General features: G+C 32.9%; 1 protein-coding gene across 1 annotated transcript; it reads left to right on the forward strand.

Annotated features, from left to right (window-relative positions):
* The first annotated feature begins 9,272 nt into the window (after positions 1-9,272).
* Positions 9,273-14,753, forward strand: LOC101247160 (mediator of RNA polymerase II transcription subunit 27). Its single transcript, XM_004229583.5, has 2 exons — positions 9,273-9,583; positions 13,277-14,753. Exon 2 carries the CDS (start codon positions 13,338-13,340, stop codon positions 14,571-14,573), a length of 1,236 nt encoding a protein of 411 aa, XP_004229631.1. The 5' UTR covers positions 9,273-9,583; positions 13,277-13,337; the 3' UTR covers positions 14,574-14,753.
* Positions 14,754-17,508: the final 2,755 nt, after the last annotated feature.

Consider the following 17,508-nt stretch of genomic DNA (forward strand, 5'->3'; position numbering starts at 1 on the left):
CTCCAACTTTAATGCATAGATATTTTTTTTTCTTAATTTATTTAAAACTTTTTATAACGTAATTATAATTGTATTATAATCATGATATGTGATTTATATATATATATATATATATATATATATATATATATATATATATATATTAGAAACGTTTAGTATATATGTTGTTAACAAAGAATTTAACTATGTAAATTTACGGTAAATACTATATTTCAAAAAATATTTTGTACATTTAAAATTGAATATCCTAAGAATTCACATTATTAAATTTTATATATGTGGATCTATAGAACCTATTATCACAAAAATTCAGAATAAATGATTGATTTCGAAAACATAAGATCTTTAAAGCTGAAAATTCTAGATTGAAACAAATGATTACTTTTAAAATTATTTCTTTATACGAATGTCTACATATTTTTATTTTTATTTATTTATCGGTAATAAAAGATAATATACATATATATATAAAAAAAAATCCTACGGGTTGTATTTAATTACTTTGTAATAACATTTTTAATCCCAAAATTAATCTTTCGTGCTAATGAATCTGAATTTAAATGTTTTCTTCTTATTGTGAAAAATAATATTCACAATATATCTCATTTAATGAAGCACTAAAATTTTTCATGAAGTTGACATTTTTATTAGCATTATATTAAATTGTTAACATATTGTTGATGAAACATCTAAAGTCCTCCCAAAAACTTATGTTTTCCATCTTTTCTAATGCATTTTCCTCTTTGATTGCCAACAATTTTACTTTCATGTGTTAGCTGTTTCACAATTTTGACATAGATAATATACTTTTTAAATGTGCATTGTGTTGTAAGTTTTTTATTTTAGCTTCTATTTCAAAATTTCTGCTATTTTTTATAATTATCATATTTTATTCTATTAACAGAATAATATTTTAAAGATAAACAAGAGATTTGTGTCATTGTGTGACATAGACGTGGATTCACCTGTTAGATTCTTCATAATTTATTTTTTAAGAATATGAGTTATAGATACAAATGTGAAAATTCGACAAAAAAAAAAAGAACTTAAAAATATAGCTTTAGAAGTTATATATAAATACGAGACATTTGTGGAAAACTAAGGTAGATGCATCAAACATGGTATTTAGATCAATGTTATAATATTATTTGTTATTTAAATAAATATTTTATCTATTTTGTCGTTTATTATTATTTTACGTATTTTTGTATATAATTTTTAAATTCAAATTTCTAAGGGGTCTGGTCTAATTTTAATTAATTAATAAACTAATTTAAATTGAAAATTTTCATTTAAATAAGGATAAAAGAATAAAAATCACATACTTTCAAGGTAAAATTACTATTTGTTCCTTGTAAATTTATAATTATAAAAATCCTTCAAACTGATATAATAATATAAGCGCTAATACATTAATTTGATGTGTGATATACATTAATCGTTAAGTAAGATACATAACATTTTATACATGATACACTAATTTGATGTACATACACGATATACTAATCTGATGCGTGAGTTACATTAATATGATGCACAATATACATTAATTTGATGCACTGATACATTGACCTGATGCGTAAAAATGAGGAATTTGTAAAACTAATAGTGAATAATGGTAATAAGAGAACTTAAAGATGAGATTTCTGTCATTTTTCCTTTAAATAATACTCTAGTTTTGATTTTATTTTTATTTGGGATAATTAGTAAACTAGTTAAAATTTCTAACATAATGATTAAAAATATTCATATTTTAAAATATTTAGTAAAAATATCAATATTTTGAGAAAATATGATTATTTTTCTTTTATTTTATTTTTCAAATCAGTCCCATTTTTATTACTCCACTAGCTGTTGAAAATGAAAAAGAAAAAAATCTCATTACCCAATTTCACTTATTTCTAGGTTTTTACTCCAAATTCCTCTTCTTTCTCTCTCTTTGATAAGTGAGTTCTTTTTTTTAATTATTTTCAGAAATTGGTAAAAATCTTTCAGAAGATATTCAAGTGATTTGATTCTGTGTAAACTTTTCAATACATTTGATTATATATTGCTTTGTAAATTCTCTATTTTTTATCAGAACTTTTTATAAAAAAAATTCAAAATTCCTCTTTAATGACAGATTCAAAGAGAACTACAAGATGATTCATATAATGATCGATAATATAGAATTGGCGGCTAGAATGACGGGAGAAAGCAAAGCTAAGCAACTACATGACCCTATTCAATTGCAAAGTCTTCTTCAATTACGGAATATAATCAAATGGTGGATGAACAACTTTACGAAGATAAAATTATTTTATATGTGTGCATATGTATTCTCTCGTTCTCTTTCAAATTTAAATAATCTGGGAATTTAATTTGTATTCCTTTTTGTAAAAAAATTAATTATATTTGGATACAACTCATAACTAAACTATAGTTTATCTATCATTTTTTCATTGATTTTTAATCTTATCTTTATTTTGTTTTCATACTATTAATTGGATACAACTTTTGTAGTTCATAATATTGTTTTATTGGGAGTTTGTGAATATAACATATTTATGTATTTCTTATATTTGTATTCGTATTAGTTTGTGGTATGTACATCATCGAAAGTATACAAAACTAGTAGTTCATAATAGTATCTTTGCAGGTGATTGTGTGGAATATATACAACATAATTTTTTTTTGAATACAACTTTGTAATACATAATATTATTTTGTGGAAATTATGCATAATACTACATGTTTTTTCTTATATTGCTTCTTATTTTGTATTTGTTCTAACTGTATGCCTACTAATTTTATAATTTTATCATTGAAGTGTATTCAACCTCGACAGTGAATACAAAGTTAGTAGTTCACAATAATATCTTTGTAGCTAATTATCTGGAATGATACATAATTTTTATTTGTGTTTCTTTTTTATTTGCATTCATCTAAACTGTATACCATCAAATGTTTTGCATGTATGTTCTTCAAATGTATCTCAATATCTCTCTATTTAAATCTCGATTAATTTTTTTTAAAAAATATTCTCTTTTATGATTTTCTCCTTTTTGTTATTAACTAATTGTTTTCTTTAAAATTTAACAAATGAAAAAAAATTTACATAATTAACCTTAGAACAAAAAAAAATATTGAAGTTTTAAATAAATATTGAAAATTTGGCTAAAGAGCCCGATTAAATGCTAAAATATTAACATTTTCAAAAAATTTCATTTTTATTTGGGAAAATTTTCAAAATGTCAATATTTTAACATTTAAGAAGGCTCATTAGCAACACTTTCAATATTCAGTAAAAATGACAAATTTTAGTTTGTTATGTATCTTAATTATGTTTTTATTTAAAGAGTATAATTATTTAATAACAAAAGGGAGAAAGTCAAGGGAGAGAATATTTCAAAAAAAGGTAAGGATCACTTAATTTTCTCATCAGTTACATTTTCAAATAAAATTTAAATTTTGTTCTTTTTTTTTCTCTCCAGAATTTTTATCTTTTTAAAATTATATTCATTCCACAATATATTTTATTTATATTTATTATAGTTTTTTATTAGTTTGTATTCATTCCAATAGGTATGCTGAATATATCTATATAGTCATTTAAGAAATATATTTGTATTCATATATTTTTTTCCTATATAGTTATTTTTTTGGCCAAATACATACGCAGGTCCCTAAAGTTGTTCGCGTTTTTCCCCCAGGTACCTCAACTAACCAAGATTCCTATTAAATCCTTTAACCCCCTATAATTTGATCCTTTTAAATATTCTTGGCTGATGTGGAGCCAAACGTGATCTCACGTCTTGTAAGCGCGTGCAGACACTTTAAAAGTGCTGATGTGGATCTTCAACCACCCACCAACGATCTTCTTCCCCCTTTTAACCCTAATTTCTCCCATTCTTCCCTTATTTCTCCTCTTTTGTTTCTCTTCATCCCTTATTTCTCCTCTTTTGTTTCTCTTCATCATTATTTCTCCTCTTATATCTCTTTTTCATTGATTTCTTCTTAATCATTAAGTTCCAATATCAAATTTATCTTCTTCATCGATTTCTTCTTCTTCAACTGCGAAGGTACTATGTCAATGTGGGAACGTTGTGGAAATGAAGACCTCATGGACACAATCCAATCCTGGACGTAGGTTCCTTTGTTGCAAAACTTCAAAGGTAAATCAAATTCATTTTTTTGTCCAATATAGTAAAGAATCACCTTATTTATAATTCAATTTTTTTCTTTAATTTTGTAGGCACGAGGTGGATGTGGATATTTTCGATGGTATGATGATGAAATGTCTGCTCAAGCTAGGAGGATGATATAGGGTTTGTCGAAAAGAGTCAAAACATATGAATTGAAGAGGAATCGATCAAGAAAAGTATGGATAATATGCATCATCGTAGGGGTGATATTGGCTACTTGGATTTGTGTAACAAAATAATCTTAGTTGATTCATTTGTCTTCTATTAGATTCCTTCATAAAAGTATGTACGGTAGATTCTAGTGTTCTTTATGGGCAATTTAGATCGATTTTTCTATTGTAAATGCCTTGTGTTTTTATTGTAATGATTTAATTGAAGGAATGAAGATAATTTGTGTCTCAATAGCAATAAAAATTGATCATTCATGCCATTAATTTGCTCTAGTGAGCTCCAAGTTTCAAAGCAGTCAATACAAATTTCTGCTGCTAATTACACAACCAAAAAGTGACTTTTCTACATAAATTAGGCATTCTTTGGTGCACTAGATGTTCCACGGTTGTTTTTCCTTGACTGAGTGATACGTTGCAACTGTGAACCAGTGACAACATCTCCACCATTCCACTTGAGTCCTCGAGGCTTATAACCAATATCAATATTTGTTGGAGATGCATCTTTATAAACTCTCGAATTGATAACTTTTTCTCCTGAAGTACCAGGCTGCATGGAAATATCTTAAAATGAGACTTTAATATATACACTTACATTAAAGGTTTGACTACCACTTGCATTTGTATAGATGCCAAATCCTATGGTCTTGGTCCTTTTTTGTCTTCCTGTTGATATTGAAGCTTCCACGGCCCTGGGTTGATCAGGTTGCTGACTTGATACACCTCCAATGTTGAAAACACTGCCTCTTCCAATTTCACTGGCAGTGCCAGTGCCTGTACCAGTGCCTCTACCATTTCCTCTGTCAGTACCTCTCCCAGTGCCTCTGCATGTGCCTCTGCTTTTAGCAGGTTTTTGCTCTCTTCTAACAGCTGAAGAATCAAAACACATAGAACTGCCTTGATGATTGAATACTGGTGGCTGACTTGAGCTTGATGGTCTACTAAAAAGTGGTGGCTGACTTGAGCTTGATGGTTGGCTAAAAAGAGGTAGCTGGCTTGAGCTTGATGGTTGGCTAAACAATGGTGGCTGGCTTGAGCTTGATGGTTGGCTAGACAATGGTGGCTGGCTTGAGCTTGGTTTCCTGTTTGGGTAACCTCCAGGTTGTCCCATTTCAGCCTATTAATACAGTAATAATAATTGATTATTGTAAATAATTGAAGCTTATTGTAAATGTATTAGAAGAGAACAATAACTTACCAATGTTGGACAAGATTTTTTGTTGTGACCTACTTGATGACACAATGAACATGTCATTTTTACTCCTCTTTTGGATAATTTTCCATACTTTTTTCTAGGCTCATTCTTTGCTTTTCTTCTGCACTTTGGTGGCCTACCAGGCATGACTTTTGGTTCAGGAGGTTCAATCACTACACCACTAGTGTGGGGCCACATTTTCATGTTTGGTATTGGCTGTAGAAAATGATTATAAGCCTTCAAAAAAGTCTCTTTCCTATACCAATGTACCACTTCATGTTCAGGTTCTATGCCTTTGTGCTGATATGCAAGCACAACATGTTGACATAGTATGCCCTTCAATTGCCATGTTCTGCATGTACATGTCTTCTTTCTTATATCAACAATATGTCTGTATTGACCATCTAAGATTTCATATCCAATATCACCATTGAATCTAACTTCACAAAATCTAGCAAGATCTTTGTTCTCTTCTAGTACTAGTCCATAGGAGAGATATCTGAGATCCAAGTTTCAGCAAATTGCCTCATTGCAATATTTCTGTCCATTATCTTGTGCCTAATCTCCTCTAGCATAGTTATGATAGCCTTATGTCTAGCAACTAGTATCCAAGAATTAAAAGTTTCACACATATTGTTTTCAACAATGTCACACTTAGAATGCTCTTTAAAATATGCTTTGCACCAAGTAGTTTTTTCATAATGCAACAAGTCCTCACAAATTTTATTACCTAATTTGTTGAGTTTATCCATCTCATCTTCAAATTTCACTTCAAAACTTGACTTAGCACATCTCCAGAACTGTTTCCTTTTTTCTTCACCACTCCATAATTGATGCCAGTTGGACCAGATATGTCTAGCACTCCTTCTCTGCTCACTATCTGGTAGCAACTCACATAAAGCTGGTACAAGGCCCTATGTAAGCAGTTGTAGCACAAACATTAAAAAGTATTAGCAACACAAGAAAAAAAAATAATAGAACAATAGTCAGTCCATGTTCTATGCCTAAGTTCAAATCTTCTATCAAGTACTTGAGAAAAAAACTCCAACTATGTTTTGTCTCTGTGTCAACAACAGCCCATGCGATTGGAAACATCTGGTGATTTCCATTTCTACCAACAGCAACCAACAATTCTCCCTTGCAAGAACCCTTCAGAAAACATCCATCAAAACCAATAATTTTTCTGCATCCTTCCAACCACCCCCTCTTCAATGCATCAAAGCAAACATAGAAGTAAACAAACAAAGTTTTTCCTGGCTGAGACTCTCTATCTGTCCTCACCCAACAGGAAGTACCAGGATTAGTATGTTTAATCATGTCTGCATAATCACACAATCTTGAAAATTCCATCTTCCAATCACCTAAGAACTCCTTGATAATCCTTTTTTTTGCCCTATGACAAACAATTCTTCCAACATATAACCCAAATTTTTTTCTCACCAATTCCTGAATTTTCCATAATCTTATATATGGTTGACAGGTTATTTCATCCTTGAACTTTTCTGCAACAAACTTAGATGTACACAACTTGTTCTTGGTCGATTGAGGACATACATGCACAGGATAATAATTTTTGACAACAAAATCACCAGAATCTTTATCTATACTAGCAAACAGCAACCATTTACATTTCTTGTCCTCACATTTAACTCTAACTCTTTTTTTGTCATTAGGCTTCAATTTTAACCTAGTTTTATATTGACAAGAATAGTCTGCAACAGCTTTTCTAAATTGTTCAGCACTTTCAAACACCATACCAAGCTAAAAAATTGCTACAACACAATCAGGATCAAATCTTACCTTTTTACTTTTTCTTGTTCTTGGTAAATCAACACCCTTCACAAATTCTGAATCAAATTCATCCCTACTGTCTTCACTGTCCAATTCTGAGCTATCTATATATTGCTCATCACCCCCTAGTATTCCAGTGTATCTAGCAGTCTTATTCCTTCATATGTCTTCAAAGCCTCTATCAACACCAGCTGTTCCAAGCTTTATTTCCTCAGTTTGACTAGGTTTTTTCTTTTTCACTTTGTTTCTCCTTTCATTTCTAAGAGATCTTAATTCTTCATCAACCTCAGAGTCATCCACATTAGGAATAGCATCCTCTTGAGAGTCATCACTACTTTCTTCATTTGATTCAGTCCATTCCACATCTAGATCTGATATATCTCCTGGCTCAACTTCCACATTAACATTTTCAGATTCAGCCTCATGATTCAACCCTTCACTTGCAGTCACATTTATATCTTCTAAGTCTTCTTCAACGACAGACCCACAAAGCAAACCTGTTGTGACCACTTCTACATCATCCACCACATGCTTTACATAAATGTCTAAAAAGTCACCATCTTTTAGGTCTTTGATGAGATTTACTAATGTTAAATCAATGTCCACCTCAATAAAGCCATTTTTGTGGGGTCTTTAACACAGAACCCACCAACAATAATATACCCCAATTGTTTAGTGTAAAAAAGTAACTCAATTATTGAGAAGTGGTCCTTGTCGATATTAACATATTCCACCTCGACTTTCCCTTTATAAGTAATTCCAGTTTTGTCCTGAATAAACTTACCACCATGATGAAAACGAGTTATAATAATGGCGTCCATAAGATTCCCTGAAACAAGGCTCCAAATTTTTCTGACAGTTATGAACAATAAAAACCAAAAAACCCTAACTTTATCTAGATATTAACAACAACAACCACATTGATACTAAAACCCAGTATATATCAATAAAAACCACAGGATAAACACATATATTAAAAACACACAACCACAACAACATGCTCGTCACTTACCTCACACTCGTCAACTCGAAAATCGCGAATGAACTCCAAAATCGTCTGCAATCTTCGATGATTCCTTCAACAAAACACTCGAAATCACTTTAAAATCTAAGAATTTCAGTTGTAAAAGTCATTGAAAAGGAGAGATTCTTAGGGTTTTCTCGTTTAGAAACGGGTTAAAAGTGATTTGGGGGGGAATTGATTTTTAGGTTTGATGACATAATATGTGGCACTGACGTGTAATTGGGTTGGAGTGTATTGGTCAAAATTTCCACGTGGGGAAGGTTCATCTCACGCGCCTAATTACCAAAAATAATTTATTGAAATTTGACTCCACATCAGCCAAAAATATTTAAAAGGATCAAATTATAGGGGGTTAAAGGATTTATAGGAATCTTGGTTAGTTGAGGTACCTGGGGGAAAAGCGCGAACAACTTTAGGGACCTGCGTATGTATTTGGCCTATTTTTTTTCTTCAAAAATCTTGTATGTATTTATTTTAATATATATTTTATTTGTATTTCTATTTATTATAGTTTTTATTTAGAATTTTGTATAATAATATATAAAACACAAAAAAATTAGTATGATGAAAAAGTGAATGAAATAAAAAATTGAAAAGAAATAATTAAATATTTGGTGTACTCATTCTTAAATAAAATACATAACAGTTGACATACCTTTAGAATAAATACAAATTACAAAAAAAAAAGTCAAATTCAGAAACAATGCAATATAATTTTTGAATGAATACAACTATTAATTGTAAAAATTGACTAATATTATTAAAATATGGATATTATCACTAAATAAGTTGATTTTTTTGACTAGTTAGCTAAATTTCCCTTTTTATTTTTGCTAAAAAAAGACTCCAAGGACATGAGTCTCTCACTTGGGCCCAACATTCAAAACCAAATCCGGCCCAAAACCATGACTGACCCGCCCCACACTATTTCTTCAGACCCCCACGCGCCCCTCTTCTCCATTCAGACCTAAATCGCAGCATCCCTAAAAGACGAAGAACCCTAGTTCGGTGCGGCATCTCTTCATACACTACGCCGTGATTGGCACAATTTCTTGTACCGCTCAAAGATTTTAGAAACTCTTCGATGGTATTGTGTTGTAATTTACCAGAAACTGTGCCTCACTGCGAGTCTACGACCAGCGACATTGCCTGACTTTCACGATTTCTATTGACGGCTTTGCAATCTATCAGCATCTCAGTCTTTTCTTCCAAGTTTCAACTGGTAAGTTTTAATTTTCTGAATTTTAGTGCGACGATTTATGAGTTCCATAAAAATATACTGATTTCTGTTCATCTAGCAAAGTGACCTGTATTGTCATGAGACCTGATATGAATATTTTGTTAGATTGTTTCTATGCAGAAGTTGATATGCACCCGCAGTTAATAGATCTTTGGCAAAACTTTCACTTTTCAATGGTGGCAATACACAGTGATATAGGATGACTTTTAGTTTAGGGAGTGTTATCTTAGAATCACATTAGAACTATCAAGTCAAAATTAGCTCCATTAGGCTTTATTTTTTTTGGTTATTTGACAAGTCACAAGAAGGCTAAAAAAGCCTTGAAAGTTCTTGAGCCTTGGTGAAGAATTGTTTAAGCATTTAATAACTCATTTGTTTACTCCTGCTGACATAACAAGTGTCTGAGGAAATTCATTGTCCCCTTCTTGTTGCTTAGAATGAGTAAGCAGGTTACGTGGCCATACACATTTTTTAACTTGAACTGCTAATTGTTCGATAATCTGATAACTGGTGGCCTCTTCCTACTTTGAACAGCTCAGTTTACCCCCAAAAAATAATGCATTGCATGGGAATCAACCTCTTCAGGCTGCATACTCTAGGGATAGACATCAATTGGTCTGATCTCAAAGTGCATTGGAGCAAACACCTCTATACAATTGTATAACCATTTTTGGTTTCTACTTGGATCAGAAAGTTTGATGTATTTTATTTTCTTTAAATGTTGGACACCAAGAAGTCATGCAAACAGCAACCTATTAGTTTGTTTCTCCTTGGTATCCTACAAGTTGTGGCGATTCAAAGTCCCCTACTTTTTCCTTTCATGAGAATGTAGGCTACGATAACCGGACATCTCTATTCAGTTATCTTTACAGAAGCTACTAATCTATGATAAACTAAACTTGTTGCCTCTATTTTGCTCGTTATGTCCTTCATGCGGCTCTGAGAAATTTGATTGCCTTTTATTTTCTTTAAGCGTTGGACACCAAGAAGACATGCAGACAACAACCTATTAGTTTGTTTCTACTTGGTGTCCTACAAGTTGTGGAAATTCAAAGTCCCCTACTTTCTCATTCTCATGAGAATGTAGGCTACGATAACCCTACATCTCTATTCAGCTATCTGTGTGGAAGGTACTTATCTATGATATAGTGAACTTCTTGCCTCTCTTTTGCCTCTTTAAGAGATACAGCCTTCATGTGGTTCAGGGAAGTTTCATTGGCTTTTATTTTCTTTAAACGCCGGACACGAAGAAGACATGGAAACAGCAACATATTAGTTTGTTTCTCCTTGGTATCCTATATGTTGTGGGTATTCTAAGTCCCCTACTTTCTCCTTCTCATGAGAATGTGGGCTACGATAACCCTACATTTTTATACGGTTAACTTTACAGAACCTACTAATCTATGATATTTTAACCTAGCTGCCTTTTCTTTTGCCATCTACCTCAAGAGTTCCTTCATCTGGTTGACGAAATGTCTTTAGTTTGTTTAGGTGTCGGACTCCAAGAAGACTTGCAACGAATAAACTATTAGTTTGTTTCTCCATGGTATTCTACATATTTTGATGATTCATAGTCCCTTAATTGCTAGCTGTCTTTTCTTTTGCCAGTTCCTTCATCTGGTTGACGAAATGTCTTTAGTTTGTTTGAGCGTCGGACACCAAGGAGACTTGCAACAAATAAACTATTAGTTTGTTTCTACATATTTTGATGATTCCTAGTCCCTTACTTTTTATTCGGAAGTTTTAAGCTCTGATCATTTATGCTTTTGGCCTCAACCTGAAAAACCATTACACATTATCTCATCCCTTGCGTTCTATATAGCTAACAATTAGCATTCACTTGTTGGAAAGAGAATGAGGAATTTGCTGATTGGGAGCTGTATTGTTGGAAAGTATGAAGTTTTGATAGACTAAAAGATAGAACCACAGTTGTATTAGATGGGAAGAGCTGTTTCTATAGCAGGAATTTGAGTTATTCTTTTATAGAGTAATTGTGCTGAAAGTCTGTCCATTAGAAAGGCTTGTGCATTTCTTTGTTATGTTGGAAATGATACTGAGTATGTTTTCTATTGTGATTCTTTCTAGTCTTCTGTGAATACTTCTCTCTTTCTACTTTTCTTTGTAGTTGTTTCGTCCTCCCAGAAACTTAGGTTTCTATCTCTTCTAATGCATTTTCCTCTTTGGTTGTCCACGATCCACTTTCTTGTTTTTATTGTTTCACAATTATTTTGACATGAATACTATAGTTCTCCAGATGTGTACTGGTTTTTTGGTTTTGGGCTTTTGGCTTCCATTTTAGGATTTTAATTTTTTTTGAAACAATTACCATGTTTTTATTTGGTCAACTGATAGTTTCCCTGTTTATTATTAAACATACAAGAACTGACTTACAAAGTTGAAATCTTTCCAATCTACATAGTCGAAGACACCTTGGCTTTATTTTTGCACAGCAGTTTTCCAACTTTTGAAGATAATCTTCCACAAAGAGCAATTGGATGGGGTGAAAAGGCTTGATAGAAAAAGGATGGAGTGGAAAGGATAATTGTATATGGCACGTTCTCTTCCCTTTATGGAAGAAGTTGGCTGTATAGGTTAACGGCAATATATTTATCAAACTACTGAAGTAGAAGCTACATATTTTGTGTCTTAACATAAAAGACTTTCCTGAATCTGAAAGCATTGGAACTTCAAAGTCATTATTCCCATCCCCCATCCCCCATTCCTACCTTTTCTTGATAGAAGAGGGAAATCCACTACCTGTCACTTAAACTATATATATGCACTTAACAGACTTTGCTGTGCTTGCATGTCAAGATGGATAGATCACATCGAAACCCCTAAAGTCTGAAAAAAAATGATGACAGAAAATATTGAGTGATGGTTTCTTATATCCAATTGTCCTACAAAATTTTTCTGTTGAATATATTCCTCCTTCAATGTGGAAAAGGAGGTTATAATCACACGTACATCCTCTTAGTGTGTCGCTGTATAATTTTGTGAAATATGGAATAGCTGTAGAGACTCTTCTCTTTTTTTCAATTTGTGGGTCCTTTGTTCATACAATACAATTGGACAAAAAAGGAATGCAAAAAATACCAAGTGATTGTTTGTTGTATCCTGTTGTCCTACAGCATATGAGTGATGAACAGTCTCCTTCTTTAGAGTGGAAAAGGAGGCTACAGTTACTCAGACAACCTCTTTACATGTTGCTATAATTATCTATATGGAATAGCTGTAAAAATCCTTTGCCCCCTCATTCTGGGGGTATATTGTCCGAGCTGTACAGTTGGACAAAAAATACAGAGTGATTGTTTGCTGTATCAAGTTGTCCTATAAAGTTGAGTGATGAACGGTCTCCTTCTTCAAAGTGGAAAAGGAGGCTACAATCATTCGTACGTCCTCTTAGCTTGAGGTTCTGGTTCATTTTTGCTTTCCTTCGCTACTTTATGTACTTGTTCCTTGTTTTATGGGGTTCTTGGTAGGATTTTAATTCTGAAGCACGATAGTAGATATCACTTGCATGTTTAAAGCTAGGTGATGTCAAAATGAGTTTGTTGAGGTGACCGTTGAGACTTTGGAAATATGATGTGATGAATTGTTGTTATTGAACCGTCTTTTATGGTTACTGGTTGAGGTGGACTCTCACTCAGTTCTTTTTTCCAAAAATGAAAACAGCACCTCATCCACGGAGCATAATTGCCAATAATAAAACCTCCCAAGGTTCAGACTTGCATAAATGCAGCAATCAACACTATCATCACACACGTCGGCGGTACAAGGAGCTTCAGCTGCGGAGTCCAATGAGATGAGTGGAGATGCGCCGCCAAAGCAGGTGGCAATGGCACTGGAGCGACTGGGGCAGGCGAGTCGACTCATAGCTGATATTAGAATTGGCGCAGATCGGCTGTTGGAAGCCCTATTTGTGTCAGCTCAGCGGCAACACTCTTCTAAACCTTTGCATCTTATCCACAAAGAAGAAGCTTCCATGAGACAACACCTTCAAGAGCTTCGCTCTGTTGGAAGACAGTTAGAAGATTCTGGTGTCCTCAATGATTCCCTCCGATCACGAAGTAATTCATGGGGCCTCCACATGCCTTTGGTTTGTCCTGATGGTGCTGTTGTTGCATATGCATGGAAGAGACAACTTGCTGGTCAGGCTGGTGCATCTGCAGTTGATAGGACCAGGTTAGCTCTCAAGGCCTTCAATGGTCAGAAAAGACGATTTTTCCCCCACCTTGATACCAATTATGGTGGGGAGGGTGTGACAAAGAAACTTCGTGGTCCTCCATCAAGTGATCAAGAAGAAACTTGTGAACTGAAATCAGTGTCTGAAGTTTTGACACATCTGAAAAAGGAGGTCTCAAATGTAATAACATTCTCTTACCGGCGTTTGGATTGGTTGTTGCGAGCTACCTCATTGCCCTCTTCGACCAGTGAAAATTCTATTGAATTATCAAAAGAGAGTACTTTCCAAAGCACGAGAACATTAAGACAAGGATCATCTGATGATGATGTTTCAGACAAGGTTGCTATAATCGAATTGTTGATTCCTTCTGTTTTTAGAGCCATAGCATCAGTTTCCCCTGCTGGTTCCTTGGATCCCGACGCTGTAGCATTCTTCTCGCCAAACGAGGGTGGTAGCTACATTCATGCGAGGGGATTCTCCGTTCATCATGTATTTAGGCACATCACGGAGCATGCTGCTATGGCTTTACAGCATTTTACAGGTGTTGGTACTGAGTCACCCTTGCTTTCTTTGCTGCTGTGGGTTTGCAGCTATCAGACTTTGTTCTCGAAAGCTTGCAGCAAGTGTAGCCGTCTACTATCAATGGACAAAGAGTCTGCCATGCTACTGCCCCCTGTTAATCGCCCTTACCGAAACTTTTCTGCTGGAAAATTCTTGTCAAAAGAGGAGCCAAGTGTGGATTCTAGTCAGTGTTTTCACATCGACTGCTTTTCTGAGGAAGCATAGAAAAATCAGCTCCATTGTACAAAGAAATTCCGAACCTATAATGTAGTATGTGGCCTGAGAGTGGTTGGTTAACGAAGTTTCTTTGGATTGTATTTGTTACACCAAACTTTAGATTAGTTACGTTTAACTTTCTTTTTGAGGTCTTTAAAATCCTACTAAATCAATGACAATTTTATACAAGTGATCTTTTCTGAAGTCACTAACGAAGGTTAGTTAACAGAGAGTCATTTATTTTGTTGTTTTATTTCCAAAAGATCGAAACAAACTTTTTTTGGGGTATGATTAATTTATTTATGCTCTGCTTTAATTCATGCAATCTAAAGCTGTTGGTTTTTTTAGCCTTTCTAGATTGGTCTAATCATTAATGGAATTTAAAATAGGAGAATTTGAATAACAATTAACAAGTCTTATTTTCCTCTGTTTGATATGCCTTTACATCTTTTTCAATTATAATGCTAATGGACATACAGTAAATATTCGATAAATTAATAATCTCTATAAAATAATGTTTTTCTCTTGTCTCGACTTAGATCAATGGATTGAAATCATCAATTTCGATAAGATAATGAAATAATATATTTCTAGAAGACCTTTATATAAATATGTGGTTCCATTAATATCATAAATTAATAATTCTTTACAAGATCAAATACATCTAAGAAAATTTAGTGAAATATGATTTTATTGTGTTCTGTTTTTTCTTAAAATTTAAATCTAGTTGAAGCTCATCTTTAAATTTTCTTATTGCATCCAAGAGCTCTGGTATTGTCTTTTCGAGCTGCATCATAAAATTATAAAGAGTTTTAGATGCGATAAATGCTTCCTTAAGCGTAGCTAGCTCCAAAGATATAGTATTATCTTCAACTTTATCATCAATATTGCATTTTTCAATGCTATTCACAATTTATTCTAAACTCTGGATCTATGAACACGTATCACTTTTATCCGGATAATACAACAAGTTCTTGATATCCATTTTACCGTGATAACCAAGATCATTAATCATACCAAGTTCATGAATGCCGTTCCACAAGTGGATTCATTTTAATTCTCTGAGATTGCGTCTCGCGAACGAATGTTACTGTGTCGAATACAATTTGCTATTGTCTATTGTCGAACATTTGTTGTCCAAGCAGGGATTGCAATTTGATAGCATCCGAAACATTGATCTTTGTTGGATCAGTTTGTCTCACTTCATAACCTTCTAATATCCGACGATAAAATCTGTTACAATAATACAACTTGAAAGTGCTCTTATTATCCCAACACCACAAGGTTGAAATTAGTAAGATATAATGATTTTGATGTATTTTTTTTTACTTTATGCATAATAATTTTTTTATGTAAAATCAATAAATATAAAAAATAAACTAAAAAGAGATAATGATTTTAATATAATCACATTAATCTTCATTAAATCTCAAACTATTTTTTAAATTGATAAATATTAATTTATTAATAAATAATATCTTTATAAAATAATAAAGTTTCACGATCTCACCTATATTAATTTATAAAAATTTTATTATAGAGCCATCTGAAAAATATTCTTATAATTCAAAATTGGGAGCCACTTGTCCACGCACAAAATGACAGTTGTAATTTGAATATTTTCAATTCCCAAAATATCGCCGATGACAAGAGTTGACACAGTCGGTCCAGGTCGTAAACAGGCTGGCCCGTTATACAATTATAATAGTTTTTAAATTATGTGAAATTTGTTATAAAATCAAGCTCATAAGAATATAATCATAAAGAGAAGAAGACATGAGAAGTAAATAGTAGAAGAGGAATTTTCTTCTTATTCAAGTGTATGTAAGTCTCATCTGTATCTATATTACAATAGTGAATGAACAACCCTATTTATAGAGTGAGAAATCACTCCAAAGGTCACCATATTAAGTATCATAATAAATAGGTACATTCTTATCCAAAAAGGTTCATGTAACCTAGTGAATATGAATGGTTGTTCATGTACCAACCTTATGGACTATCCACTCATTCAATAAATTTATAACACTCCCCCTTGGATGTCCATAGATAATGTGCCTCGTTAAAACCTTACTAGGAAAAACCCTGTGGGAAAAAATTATAGTGAAGGAAAAAGAGTACACATATCTTTTGATACGCACTATTTGTTGCCTCATTAAAAACCTTGCTAGGAAAAACCCAGTGGGAAAAAACCTCGGTCAAGGGAAAAAGAGTGCAACGCGTATTATACTCCCCCTGATTAAAACATCACTTAATTTCTTGTGATGATGTCTCCAATCTTCGTACATTGTGGTTGGTATATTCTTTTTCAAAGAAAAATCACACATTTCTTGAATATGGTGTGTCACTTATCTCAACCAGACGCACTTTCGACTTGCTTCATGGAGGACTTTTATTTCTGCATAACAACATTTGTTTCATTGATCGCCAGGATATTATTGTGCCTCCACATGCAAACACATAGCGTTCTTGAGATAGATCTTTATGCGGATCAGATAAATATTCTGCATCTGCGTAACCAATCAATTTTGTCTTGGATTCCTCGGGATAGAATAAACCCATAACTATGATCCTTCGAGGATATTCAATCATGTGCTAAACACCATTTCAATGTCCTTTTATCGGGGAGAAATTGAATCTTGCCAGTAAATTTACTGCAAAACAAATATCTGGTCAAATATTGTTAGTAAGATGCACTAGTGCCCTGATTGCACCAAGATAGAGTTTCGTCACCAAGAAACTCTTCATCCTTCTTTTGAGATCAAACTGAATCATCATTTATGCCAAGTGATCTCATAATCATTGGGGTACTCAATGAATGCGATATATCCACATAAAATTGCATCAAAATTTTTCAGTGTATGTGCACTGTTAGACAAATATATTATTTGTCAAATTAACAATCTGTAGGTCAAGACAAAATTTTATCTTACCAAGACCTTTT

This window comes from Solanum lycopersicum, chromosome 1 (assembly GCF_036512215.1).
Source record: "Solanum lycopersicum chromosome 1, SLM_r2.1".
Lineage (NCBI taxonomy): Eukaryota > Viridiplantae > Streptophyta > Magnoliopsida > Solanales > Solanaceae > Solanum > Solanum lycopersicum.